At 52.8% G+C, this 22274-nt stretch overlaps 1 protein-coding gene across 1 annotated transcript; it reads left to right on the forward strand.

The window, feature by feature from the left end:
* Positions 1-4605: 4605 nt before the first annotated feature.
* On the forward strand, positions 4606-16819 carry LOC146356783 (vomeronasal type-2 receptor 26-like; the record flags this gene model as incomplete). The annotated part of the gene is made up of 3 exons (XM_084830296.1): positions 4606-4896; positions 12083-12209; positions 15906-16819. Coding segments are annotated over 3 exons (1332 nt in total), but the record flags the coding sequence as incomplete, so codon positions are not given.
* Positions 16820-22274: the final 5455 nt, after the last annotated feature.

Genomic DNA, 22274 nt, shown 5'->3' on the forward strand with positions numbered 1-22274 from the left:
GGGAGGGATAGCTAATACTTTGGAAGACAGAAACAAAATTCAAAGTGATCTGGATAGACTGGAGCGCTGGGCAGAAAACAGAATGACATTTAATAGGGAGAAATGCCAAGTTCTGCACGTAGGACAAAGAAACCAAATGCACAGTTACAAGACGGGGGATACGTGGCTCAACCACACTACGAGCGAGAAGGATCTTGGCATTGTTGTCGATCACAAGCTGAATATGAGCCAACAATGTGATGTGGCTGCAAAAAGGCCAATGCTCTTTTGGGCTGCATTCATAGAAGCATCGCTTCCAAATCCCGGGAAGTACTAGTTCCCCTCTACTCAGCACTGGTTAGGCCTCATCTGGAGTACTGTGTCCAGTTCTGGGCACCACACTTTAAGAAGGATGCAGACAAACTGGAGAGGGTTCAGAGGAGGCCAACAAAGATGATCAGGGGACTGGAAACAAAGCCCTATGAGGAGAGACTGAAAGAACTGGGCATGTTTAGCTGTGAGAAGAGAAGACTGAGGGGAGATAGGACAGGGCTGTTCAGGTCTTTGAAGGGTTGTCCCAGAGAGGAAGGCCAGGATCTCTTCTCGATCATCCCAGAGTGCAGGACACGGAATAATGGGCTCAAGTTACAGGAAGCCAGATTCCGGCTGAACATCAGGAAAAACTTCCTGAGTGTCAGAGCAATACGGCAATGGAACCAATTACCTGGGGAGGTGGTGGGCTCTCCCACACTGGAGGCATTCAAGACGAGGCTGGACAGCCATCTGTCAGGGATGCTCTGACTTGGATCCTGCATTGAGCAGGGGGTTGGACTCGATGGCCTTGTAGGCCCCTTCCAACCCTACTATTCTATGATTCTATGATTCTATGCCCATTCCCCCAGTTTGGGGAGATCCTTCTGGAGCTCTTCACAATCCCTTTTTGCGTTAACCCCTCCAAATGATGCTCCTTCCTGATTCTGGAGCATTTCTGAACGGGTTCTAAAGCACAGAATAGTTGCCAGACACCCCAGTGTTCTGCTGCTTTTGGCATGGAAGGAAAGGCGTCATTCCAGCTTGGAAATGGGGACGAGACGTCTGCTGTCTTAAAAGCTGGGCCTCACCTTCCGAGCAGAATGGTGTTTGTGATACAAAGCCATCACCTACAGTACCGAGGCTCCAAATGCCAGCCTAGCAGAGTCAGGCGTGTCAGTCTTCATTTTCAAACCTCTGCTAAGCTTTTGTGTAGCCACATTGGCTTCTTCTGATGTCTTCCATCCCCCTGCCCCCCGGAATTGTTTCGGATTGCGCCTTCAGTACCTCCCATCCCTCAGGGTGGACACTGAGCCCATAGAATCCCAGAGTAGTTCTGATTCTGATGTGGAGCAGCCGCTCCTGGGAGAGGAGCGTGCTCATCCTTCCCAGGGCCAACAGCTGCCAGAGATTCCTCCCACCGACATTCCTGGCATAGATAGCAGTCCCAGAAGTGAGAGAGCGCGGGAAGGAGACTTGCTGGACGCAGGGAGCAGCGCCAAATGGAGGGCGCAGAAAGGAGGTGTAGTTCCCAGTTGGCGCGCAAACAACGGTTGCGCCCAGAGGATCCAAGAGAAAAGGGGAGGGACTCTCCCTAGCCCATAAGTTCAGGGTCTGCCAGTGATTCAAACGGGGACCAACTGTTCCAACTTAGGGCATAGGTACTCTGCTGCTCATAGCTAATTGCTAACAGTAGAGTTGTCAAGTTGTAAAAGAGGAATAAAGCTTTGAAAAGAATCCCTTTGTCTGTGTCTGGACTTGGCTACTGGATTAGACTGAAAGAGGCCTCCAAGGAGCCCTTGACACGCTCTCCCTCTTAGGTCTTCCTGCTGCGGAATCCTACTGATCATTGCTCTGTGTTTATAGAAATCAGCTTTCCTGATGCTCCACGTGCATCTTCGACTACCCTCAGCATTGCTGTTCCTTACTCCGGGCGTTGCTAGAGAGACAGCGAGAGCCACGTACCTCATATGCTCCAGTGGCCTCCTTGCACTTTCTTTAGGAGCCTTATCGCGGCCCACTAGAGCTGCTCGCTCCGTCCCTGCGACAGGCAGGAGCCCTCACCGGCAGCCCCCCCGGGCCTTGGTCTCCACCACCACAGCATTCAGCTGGAAGCCCCCCGGTCGAACTCCCCGGTCTTCAGGCTCTTCCCAGTCTCCGTGAGGTGCAGGCCATCTCCCGCCAGCAGCCCGTCATCCAGAGAGTGTGAACAGTGGTCCCAGAAACCAAGTCGCTCCCAGCAACACCTCCCCATGGCCAGTAGCTCACCTGCAGAATCCTCCTCCCCTTCCCCGCCCTCTGCCTGGGCTGGAGGGGGGATGAGAAGGCCACTGGGCCCACAGCCCTCGAGCGCCCTTGAGAGTCCAGGACGATGTGGTCACGGCTGCGCGAGGCGGTGTCCGCAGTTCCCACAAGGGTGAGTGGGAGCGGATGACTGCCTGTGGACCTGAGCAGCTTGGGCAGGTGTTCATCCGCATCTCCCGCTTGTGCTTGGGGGGCAACCGACCCCCTGAGCCGGTGGGTCTGGCCGGCACACGGCTCTTCTGTTCCTCGCAGGAGGCAGTCACCAGCCATGGCATCCTGCTCTTCCTCCTGGGGAAGGGAGCGATTCCATCCCATCAGTTCCATAGGCGCCAGCGTCTTGCTGCCTGTCCTGCGAGGTCTGCTGTGGATCTCCCCCGGGGGCTCAGAGCCGCCCCGTCTTCAAGAGCCGCGGAGGGGCTCCTCAGTGCCAGCGGCGCAGAGCGCCTTCCGGATCTCTTCCTCCGGGCTGGCCCCGTCATCCCTGCAGGTCGCTCCCCCCTTCGCTCGCCCTGCTGCTCTTTCAGCGGCTCCCCACACTTGTCCTTCCAGCGCTTCCTGCTTCTGTCCACGAGCGCTTCATGCGCTCTTATACACTCGAGTTCAGCCGCTCGCTCTTCCAGGCCCCCCGCCTTGTCTTCTAGTAATGCAACCAGCTTGCACCGGTTGCAAATGTACGCCATGTTTTCGAGAAAGACAGGCGTTACTCTCCCACTTTGGAGGAAAAGCATTAACTGCTTTTCTGAGGTCCTCAGAGGAGTCTTTTGATAGTGGCATGACGAGTTTCCACATAAGCGCATGGTGGAGACCAAACTCACAGAGTTTCTGATCCTTTTATAGCGTGGCCCTCTCAAACTCACCCCTGAAGAGCCATCTCATTACTTCAACCCTGGATTCTAATTATGCTGCTCCGGGAAGCGTCATGGCAGAGATGACCAGCGTTGCATAGTTTCCCCTACCCGTCTCCCGCTCACATCCACCAGTGGTGAACCAGCCACACTGAAGCCAGGCACAGACCGGCGGGTGGGCGGGCGGGCAGGAGGCGCCTTGGCCTGCAGGGAGGGAAGGGGCTGGAGTGGCCTCCTGCTGCTAGCGCTCTGGAGTCAGGCGGCGGCTGCCGCCTCCATGTCCCTGACCAGAACTAAGCCTCCTCGTCCTCCCCGCAAACACGTGGGAAAATGACACACACCGGGGACTAAGCTGCAGGGGAGAGATGAAGGCGTCTGAGGCTGCTGTGCGTGACTGGAAACAGCCGACTGCTGCGTTGCTCCACAGGGGCGACCCAGCACCATTCCGCGGCTGGGGAGGCGGTTCCCGGCCCTGTCCAGGCTCCCTCACTGTGCTGGCCGCCTCTCTCCTCCCGGTCTGCGCATCCTCGGCTGCAGGGGTGTCGCGCGGCTGAGACGTGTCACCACTGCGTAACCGCGGCTGGCCGCCTCTCTCCTTCCGCTCTGTGCCGTCTTGATCGCGCACTACGTATAGACGGGCCCCTCCACTACTGTGAGGGAAATGGGGCTACTGATATTATGAACGGGGAAAGGAGGCCACTGGCTGTGAAAGCCGCCCTACTGCAGGTGGGGAGGAAGAGGGAAGGGGGCAGCCCCACCCCTGACCACCAGGCCACAGCCCCTCGCGGGTGCTGGAAGAGGGGGCATCTCTGGGGAGGTCCTGACAGCTCCCCCCCCACACACACAGAAAAGCTTTCTTCACTGAGTTACTCCCTAGCGTAGCTGCGGATTGCTCCGTTTCACCACAGCTGCACCCAGGCACCCCCCTTCTTCAAAGAATCAAAGACCAGCAAAGCCCCCTCCCCTCAGAGCAGCCCTCCCCACCTGGCGCCTTCAGATGCTTCAGACTTCCGCGTTGGCCGATGGCCAGGAATGCTGGGAGTTGTAGTCTGAAGCAGCTGGAGGGCACCAGGTTGAGCAAGGCTGCCTTAGAGCAATGCCCAGCTGTTGAATGGACCTGAATCCCCCCCCCCGGTGGGTCCCGAGTTCTCTCTCGGGTCCAAGGGTTGCACATGCCTAATTCCAGCACTGGAACACTCAGCTGCCCCGGATGTTTTTAAAAAATGGATCGTGGCTCTTGTCCCCGGAAGTCGGCTACCTTCTCTTGCCCACAGAACCACACCAGCCATGAAGTGGGGATTGGCTATCGTGCTTCTGGCTTTGGATCGGGATCAGTGTTAGCATGAGGAAAGTTCTAGAAGCATAACACAGAGATACAGATGTCAAAGAAGCAACAACTGGATTTTTTTGTTTCTTTATGTGACACTTTTTCTGCTTTTTTGTTTTTAGAGCAGGCACAGAATACTGGAAGATCCTGTCCTTCTTGATTGCAGTTCAGGAGATCAACCAGAATCCCAGGTTCTTACCCAACATCACCCTGGGCTACAACATCCATGACGACTATTTTGAGGCAAGAATGACCTCTGACGCTTTGCTAGACCTGCTCTCTCCTGGCCAGGCGAATGTTCCCAACTACAGCTGTGGAAGACGGAATCCGCCGCTGGCTGTTCTGGAAGGGGCCGACTCTGACATCGCCATCCAGATTTCAACCATGCTGGGCATCCACAAAATCCCACAGGTGAAGAGGGTGTTTGCAGGCTGAATCTCATTCTCCTGTGGGGTCCCCTCCAGAGTGATCAGAATATTCCAGATGATCCTCAGCCAACCCTCACTCTCCACTGCCAGTCACACACAGTCACTGCATCTTGATCTTGGTACAAGGGAGGCTGCTGCTACTGCAGCTTTGGGGTGGCATATAGGACAATCCGTCCAGCACACCCGAAGCACAGGCACTGATGACTAAGAGGAGTAGAAAGCTCACACTCTCACGTGGCAGGAACAATAGCCACAAATGCAGGTATTTTCTCTAAAAGCAAAAACGAAGTTACAGAGTACATTAAAGGCATTTGCACATCTATGCAACTTGCTTGATCTAAAGCATTATAGCACCTCACCCCTTAGGGGACTGACTCAATCGATACTACCCTTCTTATCTGCTACTCCAGGGTGGGGAAGACGGACCATGGGCGCTACCAGGCGGCCGTTGGGGAGTGCCAGAAATGGTCATTGTACTGAGAACAACCAGTCTCCACTTTTCTTTTTCAACATTTGGGCCTGATTTTGGAGGAGTTATTGTTGTCATATTTATTTATATCCCGCCTTTTTCCCAATGCTCGCATCATTGTTGTGCAACATCTATAAATAACTGCCAGTTAATAGACGTAATCTGGCCAGGTTTCAGAAATGCCCGGTGAGAATTGAAATTTAGTGCAAAACAATCTAACATTCTCTTCCTTCCTTGGTCATAGAATCATAGAATAGTAGGGTTGGAAGGGGCCTACAAGGCCATCGAGTCCAACCCCCCGCTCAATGCAGGAACCCAAGTCAGAGCATCCCTGACAAATGGCTGTCCAGCCTCGTCTTGAAGGCCTCCAGTGTGGGAGAGCCCACCACCTCCCCAGGTAATTGGTTCCATTGCCGTATTGCTCTGACACTCAGGAAGTTTTTCCTGATGTTCAGTCGGAATCTGGCTTCCTGTAACTTGAGCCCATTATTCCGTGTCCTGCACTCTGGGATGATCGAGAAGAGATCCTGGCCTTCTTCTCTGTGACAACCTTTCAAGTACTTGAAGAGTGCTATCATATCTCCCCTCAGTCTTCTCTTCTCAAGGCTAAACATGCCCAGTTCTTTCAGTCTCTCTTCATAGGGCTTTGTTTCCAGTCCCCTGATCATCTTTGTTGCCCTCCTTTGAACCCTCTCCAGTTTGTCTGCATCCTTCTTAAAGTGTGGTGCCCAGAACTGGACACAGTACTCCAGATGAGGCCTAACCAGTGCTGAGTAGAGGGGAACTAGTACTTCCCGGGATTTGGAAGCGATGCTTCTATGAATGCAGCCCAAAATAGCATTTGCCTTTTTTGCAGCCACATCACATTGTTGGCTCATATTCAGCTTGTGATCGACGACAATTCCAAGATCCTTCTCGCTCATAGTGTGGTTGAGCCACGTATCCCCCATCTTGTAACTGTGCATTTGGTTTCTTTTTCCTAGGTGCAGAACTTGGCATTTGTCCCTATTAAATGCCATTCTGTTGTTTTCTGCCCAGCACTCCAGTCTATCCAGATCACTTTGAATTTTGTTTCTGTCTTCCAAAGTATTAGCTATCCCTCCCAATTTTGTGTCATCTGCAAATTTGATCAGCATTCCCTGCACCTCCTCCTCCAAGTCATTAATAAAAATATTGAAGAGCACTGGGCCCAGGACTGAGCCCTGCGGTACCCCACTCGTTACCTCTCCCCAGCTTGAGAAGGTCCCATTGATAAGCACTCTTTGAGTCCGATTCTGTAGCCAACTGTGGATCCACCGGATCGTTGTTTCATCTAGCCCACTTCGAGCTAGTTTGCTCATCAGGATATCATGGGGCACTTTGTCGAAAGCTTTGCTGAAGTCGAGGTATATGATGTCTACAGCATTCCCACGGTCTACAAGGGAGGTGACTTGATCAAAAAATGAGATCAGATTTGTCTGGCAGGACTTGTTTTTGACAAATCCATGTTGGCTTCGAGTAATCACGGCATTGTTGTCAAGGTGCTTCCAGATGGATTCCTTTATCATCTGCTCCAGAATTTTCCCAGGGATTGATGTCAGACTGACTGGTCTGTAGTTCCCAGGTTCCTCCTTTTTACCCTTTTTGAAGATAGGGACAACGTTAGCCCTCCTCCAGTCATCTGGCACTTCCCCGGTCCTCCATGATTTCTCAAAGAGAATAGACAGCGGTTCTGAGAGTTCTTCTGCCAGTTCCTTTATGACTCTAGGATGCAGTTCATCTGGCCCTGGAGATTTGAACTCATTCAAAGTAATGAGGTGTTCCTTGACCATATGCCTGTCGATCTCAAGCTGCAATCCTGCCCCTTCAGCCTGTACTTCGCCTTTGCCAGGGGGGTCATAGACCCTCTTTTGGGAGAAGACTGAGCCAAAGTAGGAATTGAGCACCTCTGCCTTTTCTTTGTCCTCTGTTATCATTTTGCCATCCTTATTTAATAGCTGAACAACCATTTCTTTCCTCTGCCTTTTACTATGCACGTAGCTGAAGAAACCCTTTTTGTTGTTTTTAGCATCCCTCGCTAACCTCACCTCGTTGTCCGCTTTAGCCTTCCTGACGCCATCCCTGCAATTCTGTGCTACCTGCCTGTACTCTTCCTTTGTTACTTGGCCTTCTTTCCACTTCCTATATGTGTCCTTTTTTGTTTTCAGGTCATCCCTAAGCTTTTTGTGAAGCCACATTGGCTTCTTCTGTTGTCTTCCACCTTTTCTTCTTGTTGGAATTGTTTGTGATTGTGCCTTGAGAATTTCCTTTTTTAAAAGTTCCCACCCATCTTGGACTCCTTTTCTCGCTAGCATTGCTTGCCATGGGACCTTACTGATCATTGTTCTGAGTTTATTAAAATCAGCTTTCCTAAAATCCAGGGTACGCGTTTGAGTACACTCGGCTTTTGCTTCCCTTAGAACCAAGAACTCAAGTACAACATGGTCGCTTTCCCCCAGAGTTCCTGTAACTGCTACTTTATCCACTAAGTCATCTCTGTTGGTTAGGATCAAGTCAAGGATAGCCGATCCTCTAGTTCCTTCCTCTACTTTCTGTAGGAGGAAGTTATCCGCCACACAAGTCAGGAATTTCCTGGAGGGGCCATGTTTTGCAGAATTTGTCTCCCAACAAATATCGGGTCAGGTCAGTTATGGTTTTGTTTCTCACGTTCTGAGTGATCAAACTCAGTTCCCGTTTTTCTACCCGACGGTCCCCAAAGAAGGAACCCAGTACCCAGGGATTGTCAGAGTGCTCCTGCATTTCAGGTGGACAATGACAGGTCTCATCGCTCCAGACACCGACAACGGAGAGAGATGCGTGAAGACCTTGACGCCGGAGCTCAGCAGGAACGGTATTTGTGTTGCTTTCACGCAAACCATCCCAGGGCTGACTACACAGCAAGCAAGGCTCTATAAACCTTCATTGCAGAATTGGGGACAAGTCAACGCTTTTGTTTATTGTGCAGAGACGAGTTCCTTCTTAAATGGATTACACGTTATGCAAAAAGTAATTAAAACATTGATGAAACCTGTTGTAGGGAAAGTCTGGATCACAACTACTTTGTGGGACATCACCTTGGACTTGATTCATGATGTATCTTTCCAACACATCCATGGTCTTTTTTCCTTCTTCATCCAGACAAAGACTCGGACAAAATACGCTGATTTTCGATCCCTTTTCTCTCCTATCAAAAAGTTTGGGGCGAAGGCATTTAGCTGCTCATACGCGAAGCGTGCGTGGTCTGTGAAAGGCTGGACAAGATGCAGGGAGAAGGAGGACCTGGAGTTCCTGCCCCAGGAGGACCTGGAGAGGTTCCTGTCCCTAGACAACCACGTCATTTACAGCGCCATCCAGGCTGTGGCCCAAGCCTTGGATGCCGCTTCTTCGTCCAGCTCCCAGAGGAGGGCGGTGGAGGGGGGAGGCAGGCTGGACATGCAGAGGCTGCAGCCATGGCAGGTATTCATAGAATCATGGAATCATAGAATAGTAGGGTTGGAAGGGGCCTACAAGGCCATCGAGTCCAGCCCCCTACTCAATGCAGGAATCCAAGTCAGAGCATCCCTGACAGATGGCTGTCCAGCCTCGTCTTGGATGCCTCCAGTGTGGGAGAGCCCACCACCGCCCAAGGGAATTGGTTCCATTGTCCTAGTGCTCTGATGGTCAGGAGGTTTTTCCTGCTGTTCAGCCGGAATCTGGCTTCCTGTCACTTGAGCCCATTCTTCCATGTCCTGCACTCTGGGATGATCGAGAAGAGATCCTGGCCCTCCTCTCTGTGACAACCTTTCAAGGTATTCCCTTTCCCATCTCAGATAGCTCTGCTGACTGTGACAGTCCGTTGTCCACTTCCACCCTGAGTGCCTTGGATTTAGAACCCAAGAATATCAGCAAATGAGGGGAAAGGCTGGATTTAACAGAGCCCCTCACTGGCAGACCCCTCTGTGCTGCCTTGGCCCACTCCTCGTGCTCCCCCCCCCGGAGGAGGACCCCACCCACCCGCACTCTGCCCGGGAGCTCCCTTGGGCTGGGGGAACAGCGGTGCCTCTCTCCAAGCCCTCCGGCCACCTGACTGGGCAGCTACATGGGTGCCTCCCGGGCTCCGATGGGGCATCTCTCTCCCTCCCTCCCTGTCTGGAGTGCCCTAGCTGCTTCTTGCAGTCCCCTCCAATAGCCAACTGAGGACACAGATGACAAGGATTCTTTCCAAGGCTTTATTCCTTTATGACTCTTTCAGATATTAATCACTAGCGACTAAGCAAGGAACAGCACTGGGGAAAGATAGCAGAGTAGCATAAGCTCCAGGTAAGGCAGTTGGTCCCCGTTTGAAGGAGAACCACAGGAAGACCCTGAACTTATGGGCTAGGGAGAGATCCTCCCTCTTTCCCTTGGGTCCTCTGGACGCAACTGTTCTTTGCGCGCCAAACGAGCAGAGCGCCTCCTTTGTTCTGAGGCTCTAGGGGCTCAGTTTCCACCCTGACACTCCCCTTCCGTCTGCAGGAGTGCCCACGGGTGTCGCGCCGGACCCTTCACTGGGGGTCTGGGTGGCTCCTGTCCTGGCAGTGTTGGACAGGCGTGGAGAGCCCTAATCTTTCTGGTGACGCCCCGTCTCGTGCCGAGCTGCACTTGCACCCATTATTTTCCGCCATGCGCAGAAGTGCGCCTTGCATGTTTTTACCAATAACAGTTTTGTAGTGGGAACATTTTATTTTAAATCAACGAGTACAATTCCATGATGTCTGAGGCAAAACGTTCAGATTTTTCTCCAAAGCGCATTGCTAAGTGCTCAGTTATGTAACATACATGAGACAGAGTACTCCCTTGGAGGCCCAAACAACAAGAGACTGTTTATTGAGGGACGGGCTAACACTGAACGAAACAGGAAAGGGAAATAATCACAAACACAAGCTGAAGGGGTGGAGTCTAAACTCCAACCCATAATAACTGGAGACAGTATTGGCCTCCACAGTTTCCAGTTACTACACACATGCTAAACTTCCGTATTTACAGCATAATCTCCCCTCACTCGCCTTTTTGCTAAGCTAAACAGGCCCAGTTGTGGCCTTCCCGCACAGGGGAGATGCTCCAGCCCCTTGATCGTCTTGGTGGCCCGTTTCTGCACTCCTTCCAGCGCTACCATATCCTTTTTGAGGGGCAGTGACCAGAACTGGATGCAGGATTCCAGCTGTGATCACATCAGGAATTTGTACGGCGGCGGTGAGATGTTGGCAGCTGTATACGGAGCGGTGTTTCTTGTAGCTGTCTGCACGTCAAGAAGGTAACAGTTGTGTGCTGGGAGCATTTCTGTACTCACCTTGCACAATCTGATGCCTGAGGCAGGACATTCAGTGTCTCTCCCAAGGCCACACTAGAAATATAACGTATCTGGCAAATCCGTGTAAGGCGAACCCTACCGAGCTCCATCAAAGACACTCCCGGGTAAGTGTGCCCAGGACGGCAGGCTCAGTTACATCCGCGACGCCTTGCTGCCTTTTCACGGTGTCCGCAATGTGCCCCATGACTTGACCGGCCCCCCTCTGCCTGAGAGCAAGACCAGGCCCGGGCTGCAGGCGATAATCAGGCCTGGACCTTGCGAGAACCACTCAGGGGGCTGACTGAGAGCGGAAGCAGCACGCGCATGGAGGCGGCAGGGTCACCCACTCCCTGGCTCACTCTCGCCCGGCCGAGGCGATTCTTGGGTCAGACAACCCAGGAATCACCCGTATGTATGAGCTGGCTGTGCGTGTCCGATGGCTTCGCCTCCCCAGACTCCGAGAGGGCAGCCAAAGGGCGCTCGGGGATGAAATCAGGTCCCCCGCAAATGATGGAAGACACAGCCAGCCACTTGAGTCTGAACCAGCCCCGAGCCTGGCGAGACCCGGGCGCGACATGGGCAGAACCGAGGCATCGACCGTGGTGTCTTGTCTCCTCCATGCCGGTGTTCCCTCTGCCGTTCCAACTCCACCCTTTCCTGAGAAACCCCCAGTTCTACAACCGCTCCATGGACGGCGTGTATCTGGATGAGAACGGGGACCTGGCAGCCGACTTTGACATCGTGAACTGGGTGAAGTTTCCGAATAAGTCCGTCGTCAGGGTGAAATTTGGGGGTATGGAAAGACGGGGACGCCCAGGCCTGACGTTCACCCTCGACCAGGACGCCATTCTCTGGCCCACGTGGCTCAACCAGGTGGGGGGAATCACGCCTTTCCTTTCAGTGCTCTTCTCTCCATCCCTCCACCTCTACTAAGGCCACAGACTCCGGGGCGCCAGGCTGTCGAACGCCGCTGGGGGCAGCAACCAGGAGCCGCTCTTCAGGAGCTCGCAGAGGGGAGCCTTTGCCCGCCTCTGCTTCCCAGCTGCGCGGCAGAAGGACTGCCTGTGAATACAGGCTGCGGGTTACCTGGCGCTGACAATATTTCAGCACCAGTGTACATGGCACTTTACGGACCCGAAGAGGACCGGTCCCTTGAATTCTGTCGCCAGGGAAACCCGAGAGGAAGGGGAGTAGAAGCCGGGGCGGGGGATTGGGAAGCGAGGGGCACTTCCTGCAGTTGCCGTCTTTAAGCTTAGTTATGGGCTTCAAGTTAAACCCCAGAGGTCCTGCTGGCTCCTTTCCAACTCTGTCGAGTTTCTCGACGTAAATTGGCCCTAACGTTTTTTCCTCGATGGTCCTTGCTTCTGTGCTTAGACGGTGCCGCATTCCCGGTGCGTGGAAAGCTGTCGCCCCGGATCCCTCAAGGCGGTTCAGGAAGGAAGGCCCGTTTGCTGCTACGACTGTATCCCCTGCGCGGAAGGGACCATCTCCGCCCAGGAAGGTGGGTGAGTCTGAAGGAAACGACAAGTCCTGTGAAGGTTTTCTTCACGCCATTTCTAAACGCGGATCCTTTATTGCACCGGCTGTGATGTGTTTCACAAGGTGTCTCACAAGAACTGGAGTTGGACCGGGGGGGGGACGCAGTGGATGGGGCAGGGATCAGCACCACCAGCATACATGTGTCTCCCGCACTTTGAATCGGGAAGAAATTAAAAGCCAGATTATGAAATCAAAGACGGATCCTCAGGACTTCATATGATTTCTAAGGGAGCACCCCCAAACCACACTCAAAACACAGAAAACAGCTGCCTCGTAGAAGCATAGAACAGTAGGGATGGAAGGGGCCTATAAGACCAGTACTCCAGGTGAGGCCTAGCCAGTGCTGAGTGGAGGGGAACTAGTCCTTCCGGGATTTGGAAGCTGTGCTTCTATTACTGCGGCCCAAAAAGCATGTGCCTTTGCGGCAGCCACATCACAGTGTTGGCTCCTATTCAGCGTGTGATCGACCACCATTCCACGATCCTTCTCGCCTGCCGTGTTGTTGAGCCAGAAGCAAACCCTCGAAGACTCTGGCGGCAGAGGAATGCCTCCAGGGGGCTCAACTGGGGGAAACGAGAGTTGCCCGCGGTCGGGAAGGGCGGCTGTCTGGCTCGGCCAGCTGAGAGAGGGAGGTCCCGCCCCGCGCCTGCCGCTCCCCTGCGTCGCCTCACACGCCTCGCTAACCGGTCCGAAGGGCTCCGCTCCGGCCCGACGTCTCCCCGTGGCTCTGCGTCTCGCCTGGCGTCCCTCAGGTCGCAGCCCTCCAGCCCTCCTCCTCCCGCTCGCTGCTCCTCACGGGGGCTGAGGATGCGGCGTCGCGCCCGGCCGTCTGGGAGCTGGCCACCTGAGAAGCACGCCTGCCCACAGCTGACCGGCCAGCGGAAAAGCCTCCCCCACTCTGGCTGCTCCTCTTCTGCCGAGCTGCTAACTCTCTCCCCGCGCACAGGTTCCGTCCCAACAGATGCTGCCGCAGCACAAGGACGTGGGTCCGAGGCATGGATCCTCGTGGTTTCATGTGATTTCTAAGGGAACCCCCCCACCACAGTCCAGCCACAGGGCACGTCTGCCCCCACGGGCTGAGCCAGCAAAACCACAGATCTGCCACCGGGCGCCAGCATAGTGCAATAACGTGGGTCCGGGGCACGGATCTTCGTGGGTCCTCACGATTCTTACAGGGAAATAGCCCAGACCACCCGGCCAGGTCCGGGATGTGAGCGGCAGGCGTCCTCGAGCAGGACACCGGGGCCAAGGCTGAGGCAGGTGGGCCGAGAGCCAAGGTCACCCGTTGAGGGTCGGACACAGGCGAGCGGCAGGAGGGCCAGAGGCGAGAACAGGGTGCCGAGGGGGCAGGGCTCGGGCACAGACAAGGTGTGGCAGGGCCAGAGGGAACAGCGGGGTCCGGCCGGCTACGGTCAGCTACTGGCAAGGTGCCGCAGGGCCAGAGGCAGAGGCGCCGTCGAGAACAGGCGAGGGTCAAGAACAGCAAGGCGTGGCGAGGCCAGGAACAAGCGGCAGAAGCATGCTGCTGCCCCCACGAAGACCCGTGTTGCTGTCGCAAAGCTTGGAGGGGCGAGGAGACCTTTCACAGGGCTTCCTGGGGCTCCCAGCCGGTCTGCATTGGAGGCCCTGCGGGCACCTGCTGGCCTAGGGCTTAATCCTGCAAGCCCTGCAGTGTGGGCCAGGCTGCCTCCTGCATCTGGCCACCAACTGGAGCTGACGCACCAGGACGTCGCAGAGCGATGGCCTTGTAGGCCCCTTCCAACCCTATTATTCTATGTGCGTCCACGGACGCCATCACTGCAAGCACAGACCCGCCACTTGTGGGCGTCGCTGCAGCGCAAAAGTTGGACCCGAGGCACAAATACTCATGGATGCTGACGATTTGTACAGGGAAAATCTCCCGAACCACAGTCAAATCATGGGGCACATCTGCCTCCAGGGACTGAACCCAGAAAATTTTGGATTCGCCACTCGTTGGTGCCTCCACGGCATGGAAACATGGATCCGAGGCATGGATCCTCCGGGATCCTCATGGTTTTTGTAGGAAACATACCCCAAATCACCATCCCATCCCAGAGCAGATGCACCTCAAGGGACTGAACCACAAAAATCGTGGATCTGCCACTCGGCATCAATGCAGCACAAGATGTGGATCTGAGGCATGGATCCACACGGTTCCCCTTGGTTCTTACACAAGATCTGTCCCAAACCCCAATCAAATCACAGAACACATCCTTCTCCATGGATTGCCCAATGAAACGGCCCAGAGAGCTGTGGCCATTGGGTGGTACAATGCAGTAAATGAATAAATACAATTCACGGATCCACCACTTCACAGCGCCATCACGGCACAAAAACATGCATGGCGCAAAATCACGCATGTGTTGTGCAGATCTTCATGGACCCTCATGATTTTTGCATGGGATGCCCCCCAAAACACTGTCACTTCATAGATGTCACATCCATGGCCATAGATCAAACCATAAAACCAGAGGTCCCATGCTCATGGTGCCATTATGGAACACAGCTTTGGATCTGAAGCACTGCCCATCTTGGAGCCCGCAGGTTTCTGTGGGGATTCCATGATCACCTCCACCAGATCACAGACTGCATCTGTGTCCACAGACTGAACCATAAAAACTACAGAAAAGGCACGTCATGGAGCTGGTCTACTGGATTTTTTCAGGGGATATCCGGAGAGCTATAATCAAATCAGGAAACACATCCATGCCCAGGGAATGAACCCCCGAAATCACAGATTTGGGGCTTCGTGGCACCACCATGGTATAAAAACATAGGTATGAGGCACAGTTCAATATGGATCCGCTGAACTGTTACATTGGATTCCCACCTCGCCCCCCAATCCCAGTCAAGGCATGGAACTCATCTGTGTCCAAGTATCCAAAATCACAGTGGGATCGCAAAGCACATCCATGTCAGTGGCATGGATCCTACAGTTCTCTGAGCTGGGATGGCTCCCAAAATAGTCAGCAAGTTCTACTTGCAATTAAATATGGGGTAAGATGTTGCTGAATGTGTAAGGTGTTGGAATCTCTGCATGTAGAAGCCTTGTATCCAGTACAGTTATGCTGGTGTTTTTATAGTAAAGGAACAAAAGATAAATCATAGAATCATAGAATCACAGAATAGTAGGGCTGGAAGGGGCCTACAAGGCCATCGAGTCCAAACCCCTGCTCAATGCAGGAATCCAAGTCAGAGCATCCCTGACAAATGGCTGTCCAGCCTCGTCTTGAAGGCCTCCAGTGTGGGATCTTGTCCGAGACTGTGATTCAAGGAAATGCAAACTGTGTACGTCCTCTATCCAAGATAAAGCGATTTATCTTGCCCTGCGATGGTATCTGGTTTTAAGAGGAATCGGATTATGTGTAGTTAGACAGGTCAGTCAGGGTTGCCCACATTCTGAGAACGTCACTGCAGAGAACCTCTGAACTGGCACAGATGCCACAGACATGTTTAAACACACGAAACACCAACTGTGGCGTGTTCACGTGGGAGAAGGGGAGGCCCAGCAGGCCTGCCTGTGCCATGCGTGAAATCGAGGCGTGCCGTGTGTCACCCCCCAGCAACAGCTGGATGGAAAGTAAAAGCACAGAGACTGCTGAGGACGGAAGGGAGATGTGACTCTTGTGCCTTTCAGATTCAGGCCATTGCACCAAGTGTTCCGGCGATCAGCATCCAAACCAGGACCGAGATGGATGTATGCCCAAGGTTGCAACCTTCCTGTCCTACGAAGAGTATCTGGGGATCATCCTGGCTTCCTTGGCCCTATTCCTGTCCTTAACCGCAGGCCTTGTGTTAGGAATCTTCATTAAATTTCTCGAAACCCCAATAGTCAAAGCCAACAACCGGGACCTCTCCTACATTCTCCTCGTCTCCCTCCTGCTTTCCTTCTTCTCCTCCTTTCTCTTCATTGGCCGGCCAAGGAAAGCGACCTGCCTCCTCCGACAAACAGCCTTCAGCATCATCTTCTCCGTTGCCGTCTCTTCACTGTTGGCCAAAACGATCACTGTGGTGCTGGCCTTCCTGGCCACAAAGCCAGGGAACAGGGTGAGGGGGTGGCTGGGGAAGAGTCTGGCCAACTCCATTGTCATTTCTGGTTCCACTGTCCAAGTTGTCATCTGCACCATCTGGCTGGGCCTCTCTCCCCCATTCCCGGACTCTGACATGCACTCCCAGCCTGGAGAGATCGTCCTGCGGTGCAGCGAAGGGTCTGTCACCATGTTCTATGCTGCCCTTGGCTACATGGGCTTCCTGGCTGCCATCTGCTTCACGGTGGCTTTCCTAGCCCGGAAGCTGCCCGGGGCCTTCAATGAAGCCAAGCTGATCACCTTCAGCATGCTGGTCTTCTGCAGCGTGTGGGTGTCCTTTGTGCCCACCTACCTGAGCACGAAAGGGAAATACATGGTGGCCGTACAGGTCTTCTCCATTTTGGCCTCTAGTGCTGGGTTACTGGGCTGCATCTTTCTTCCCAAGTGCTACATTATTGTCCTGAGGCCTGAGCTGAATACAAAGGAGCATCTTGTGACAAAAACAAACGTCTATGATTCTTAGAATCATAAGAAAAGCCCTTCTGGATCAGACCAAGGGTCCATCTAGTCATAGAATCATAGAATAGTAGGGTTGGAAGGGGCCTACAAGACCATCGAGACCAACCCCCTGCTCAATGCAGGAATCCAACTCAGAGCATCCCTGACAGATGGCTGTCCAGCCTCGCCTTGAATGCCCTGAGTGTGGGAGAGCCCACTACCTCCCCAGGTAATTGGTGCGGGGGAGTGGGGTACCGCAGGGCTCAGTCCGGTGCCCAGTGCTCTTCAACATTTGTATTAATGACTTGGAGGAGGAGGTGCAGGGAATGCTGATCAGATTTGCAGAGGACACATTGGGCGGGATAGCTAATACCTGGGAAGACAGAAACAAAATTCAAAGGGATCTCCATTGCCTGGGGTTTGCAACTCCAGGGCCAGAACTACGTGGCAGCGAATGTGAAGCGCTTTCACGCTTGATGCGGATTTCACGAAATGGGCTTTGGTCCGCCAGGAGCACAAGAAGCAAAAAATGTGGAGTCAACCCGGCCGTGAAACCCGCCTTTCACAGGACAGACAGCAGTCTGCTCCGCCTCACTCTGCGGCTGGATGGGCGGCGTCCCGCTCCTCGAAGGGAGCGCTATCAACCCCGCAGATGCTGCGCGACTGAGAGGCTGCAGGTGTCGCCACTGCGTAACCGCGGCTGGCCGCCTCTCTGCTTCCGCTCTGTGCCGTCTTGATCGCGCACTACGTATAGACGGGTCGCTCCACTACTGTGAGGGAAACGGGGCTACTGATATTATGAACGGGGAAAGGAGGCCACTGGCTGTGAAAGCCGCCCTACTGCAGGTGGGGAGGAAGAGGGAAGGGGGCAGCCCCACCCCTGACCACCAGGCCACAGCCCCTCGCGGGAGCTGGAAGAGGGGGCATCTCTGGGGAGGTCCTGACACCCCCCCCACACACACACACAGAAAAGCTTTCTTCACTGAGTTACTCCCTAGCGTAGAGGCGGATTGCTCCGTTTCACCACAGCTGCACCCAGGCACCCCCCTTCTTCAAAGAATCAAAGACCAGCAAAGCCCCCTCCCCTCAGAGCAGCCCTCCCCACCTGGCACCTTCAGATGCTTTGGACTTCCGCGTTGGCCGATGGCCAGGAATGCTGGGAGTTGTAGTCCGAAGCAGCTGGAGGGCACCAGGTTGAGCAAGGCTGCCTTAGAGCAATGCCCAGCCGTTGAATGGACCTGAATCCTCCCCCCCTGGTGGGTCACTATTTCTCTCTCGGGTCCAAGGGTTTATTTGTTATTTATTTGTTTGTTTGTTTGTTTATGTATGTAAAACATTTGTATCCCACCCTATATCATTAAGATCTCAGGCCGGCGTACAGATAAAATCAGTTTAAGCAGTATAAAACAATAAATAATTTAAACAGCTAAAAACATATTAAACCATTAAACATGTTAATACCAATTAAAATCTAAAACAATAAAACAATTAAAATCATGTGTTACTTTAGGGAATGCGTTTAGCCCTCAAAAGCTTTGGTAAAAAGCCATGTTTTTACTTGGTGCCGAAACGAGACCGATGTCTGCTCCAATTGGGCCTCCAAGGGGAGGGCATTCCACAAGCGGGGTGCCACAGCAGAGAAGGCCCTCTCCCACATCCCACCATAGCGTACGTCTCCTACTGGTGGGACACAGAGGAAGGCCCCTCCAACAGATAGAATCACATAGAATCATAGAATAGTAGGGCTGGAAGGGGCCTACAAGGCCATTGAGTCCAACCCCCTGCTCAATGCAGGAATCCAAGTCAGAGCATCCCTGACAGATGGGACAGATGGACACCACACTTTAAGAAGGATGCAGACAAACTGGAGAGGGTTCAGAGGAAGGCAACAATGATCAGGGGACTGGAAACAAAGTCCTGTGAAGAGAGTCTGAAAGAACTGGGCATGTTGAGCCTTGAGAAGAGAAGACTGAGGGGAGATATGATAGCACTCTTCAAGGACTTGAAAGGTTGTCACAGAGAGGAAGGCCAGGATCTCTTCTCCATCATCCCAGAGTGCAGGACATGGAATAATGGGCTCAAGCTACAGGAAACCAGATTCCAGCTGAACATCAGGAAAAACGTCCTGACTGGTAGAGCAATACGACAGTGGAACCAATTCCCTAGGGAGGTGGTGGGCTCTCCCACACTGGAGGCGTTCAAGATGAGGCTGGACAGCCATCTGTCAGGGATGCTCTGAGATGGATACCTGCATTGAGCAGGGGGCTGGACTCGATGGCCTTGTAGGCCCCTTCCAACCCTACTATTCTACGATTCTATGGCTGTCCAGCCTCCTATCGATCTCAAGCTGCAATCCTGCCCATTCAGCCTGTACTTCGCCTTTGCCAGGGGGGTCATAGACCCTCTTTTGGGAGAAGACTGAGCCAAAGTAGGAGTTGAGCACCTCTGCCTTTTCTTTGCCATCTGTTATCATTTTGCCATCCTTATTTAATAGCTGAACCACCATTTCTTTCCTCTGCCTTTTACTATGCACATAGCTGAAGAAAGCCTTTTTGTTGCTTTTAGCATCCCTCGCTAACCTCAGCTCATTCTCAGCTTTAGCCATCCTGACGCCATCCCTGCAATTCTGTGCGACCTGCCTGTACTCTTCCTTTGTTACTTGGCCTTCTTTCCACTTCCTATATGTGTCTTTTTTTGTTTTCAGGTCATCCCTAAGCTCCTTGTGAAGCCACATTGGCTTCTTCTGTTGTCTTCCACCTTTCCTTCTTGTTGGAATTGTTTGTAATTGTGCCTTGAGAATTTCCTTTTTTAAAAGCTCCCGCCCATCTTGGACTCCTTTTCTCGTTAGCGTCGCTTGCCATGGGACCTGACTGATCATTGTTCTGAGTTCATTAAAATCAGCTTTCCTAAAATCCAGGGTACGCGTTTGACTACACTCGGCTTTTGCTTCCCTTAGAACCAAGAACTCAAGTACAACATGGCCACTTTCCCCCAGAGTTCCTGCAACTGCTACTTTATCCACTAAGTCATCTCTGTTGGTTAGGATCAAGTCAAGGATAGCCGATCCTCTAGTTCCTTCCTCTACTTTCTGTATGAGGATGTTATCCGCCACACAAGTCAGGAATTTCCTGGAGGGGCCATGTTTTGCTGAATTTGTCTCCCAACAAATATGGGGGAAATTGAAGTTCCCCCATTACTACTACATCGTGCTTCCTTAAAACATTGGCTATTTGCTTTTCAAAAGTTTCATCCTCGTCTTCTCCTTGATTGGGTGGCTGGAAGTAGACTCCGACCACCAGGTTCCTTTTATGCTTTGCTCCATTTATTTTGATCCAGATGCTCTCGATGGCGCTACCAAGCTCATCCTCCTGCATTTCTGTGCAGAGATATGTATTTTTCACATACAGTGCAACCCCACCTCCCTTTCTGTTCCTCCTGTTCTTTTTGAACAAGTGATATCCTTCCATTGCTGTATTCCAGTCATGAGAGTCATCCCACCAAGTCTCAGTTATACCTATCAAGTCATAATTTCCCTCCTGTATTTTAAGAGTTCAAGTTTGTTCTGTTTGTTTCCCATACTCTGGGCATTCGTATATAGACATCGAAGACCATGTTCCCCCATTCTGTCCAAGAACTCTTCGTGTTCTCTTATTCCCCTCCCAAAGTCTGATGTGATTTCTTTGCAGCTCCGCTTGTCGGTATCATTTGTTCCCACATGGATGAGAAGAAAGGGATACCTGTCAGTGGGCTTTATGAGTGCAGGCAACCTTTCAGTCACGTCTCTAATCTGCCCTCCCGGGAGACTACATACCTGGCGAGTCCACGGGTCTTTGCGACATACTTGGGTCTCGATCCCATGCAGCAAGGAGTCTCCCACTACTACCACTCTTCTCTTCTCCTTGTTGTAGGCCTGGGTTTCATCGCCTCTGTTTGACTGACCTTCAGCCTCTTGCTCACTCTCATGCAGGTTCCCCTGTGATTCTCCCTCTCCAGGCTGTCCTCCGGTCTCATCCGCAAGTGCCTGGAATTGGTTCCACAGCTCCACTGCTTCCACTGGTGCAGAGTGGCGTCTAGTTCTTCTTCTCCTGTCACCCTTTTCCAAGGAGTATCCTCTACTCTGTTTTTCTTCACCTCAGCATTTCCCACTGCCTCATCTTGCTGTTGCTCTTCAAGCTTCTGGTCTGCCCTTTGCTGCTGTAGTTCCCCCATTCTGTCCAAGAACTCTTCGTGTTCTCTTATTCCCCGGAGGGTCGACAGTCGCCGCTCCAGTCCGCTTACTTTTTCTTCCAGCAGCGTGATCGACTTGCACTTGTTGCAGGTGTAGGCCATGATGTTCTCAGGCAAGAAAACAAACACGGCACACTCCTTGCAGGTCACCACCACTGGAGAGTCCTGTCCTTCCATAGCCTCTTGTCCCTTTTGTGTCTGGCTTTGTGATTGTTCTAGACTAGCCTGTGCCTGCTCCTCCACTCAGTAGAGGTTAAAAGCAGAGTCCCACTGGTGTGGAAGTGTGTGTTACAAGACAAATAAATGAAAAAAAAGTTAGTTAAAAAATAAAAAAAATGTTAGGGGCCTCCCCCTTGCCCTCCCCTGCCGCACTCCCCTGGCCAACTCCTGTTTGCTCCCCCTGTTCGCTCGCTGTCTGGGAGCTTGCCTGCTTCTGTAGTCCCTGGACCAGCTGGAGCAGCTTGCTCTGCTCTGCTCTGCTCAGCTGAGAGGGGGGAAACAGTCTATGCTTCTACATGCATGGATTCAAACACCTTACATATTCAACAACATCTTACCCCATATTTATTTGCAAGTAGAACTTGCCTGGTAAACCTCATGCTGACTATTTTTTGGCCATCCCAGCTCGGGGAACTATAGGATCCCTGCCAGCGGCATGGATGTGCTTTGCGATTCCACTGCGATTTTGGTTGCATTACTTGTAAAATCCAGATGATCCCTCAGGATCGGTGCCCGCGTAAATGGTTCACACCATGATGTGAAGCTGCAGTTCTGGGGTTCTTAGCAGTGCATACTTGGACACAGATGAGTTCTGTGCCTTGACTGGGGTTGGGAGCCGAGGTGAGAATCCAGGTAACAGTTCAGAGGATCCATATTGAATTGTGCCTCATATCTGTGTTTTTACACCATAATGGTGCCACGAAGCCCCAAATCTGTGATTTTTGTGGTTCATTCCCTCGGCATGGATGTGTATCACACGATTAGCAACAGTCTGATACTGCAGAAGGCGCCTTCAGGGCTAACTTATCCAAGACCGACTAATTCAGGTTCATACACAGGGATGTCAGAGAAGTCCACCGCAGACTCACGTGAGGCTGGATTGTTTGGAATCAGGGCTCCGGAATCCGTGGCAGAATGGCTCCACTTACCTCCGCTCCAGGAGGATTCTGGCTGGAACAGCAGTCCGGATCCAGAGCACTGGCGATACGGTCATGGTGGCCAGAGTGCGGCTCCGCGGAATCCTCAGGGATCTG

This window comes from Heloderma suspectum, chromosome 2 (assembly GCF_057233095.1).
Source record: "Heloderma suspectum isolate Gila_16-S chromosome 2, 16-S_ref, whole genome shotgun sequence".
Classification (NCBI taxonomy): Eukaryota; Metazoa; Chordata; class Lepidosauria; order Squamata; family Helodermatidae; genus Heloderma; species Heloderma suspectum.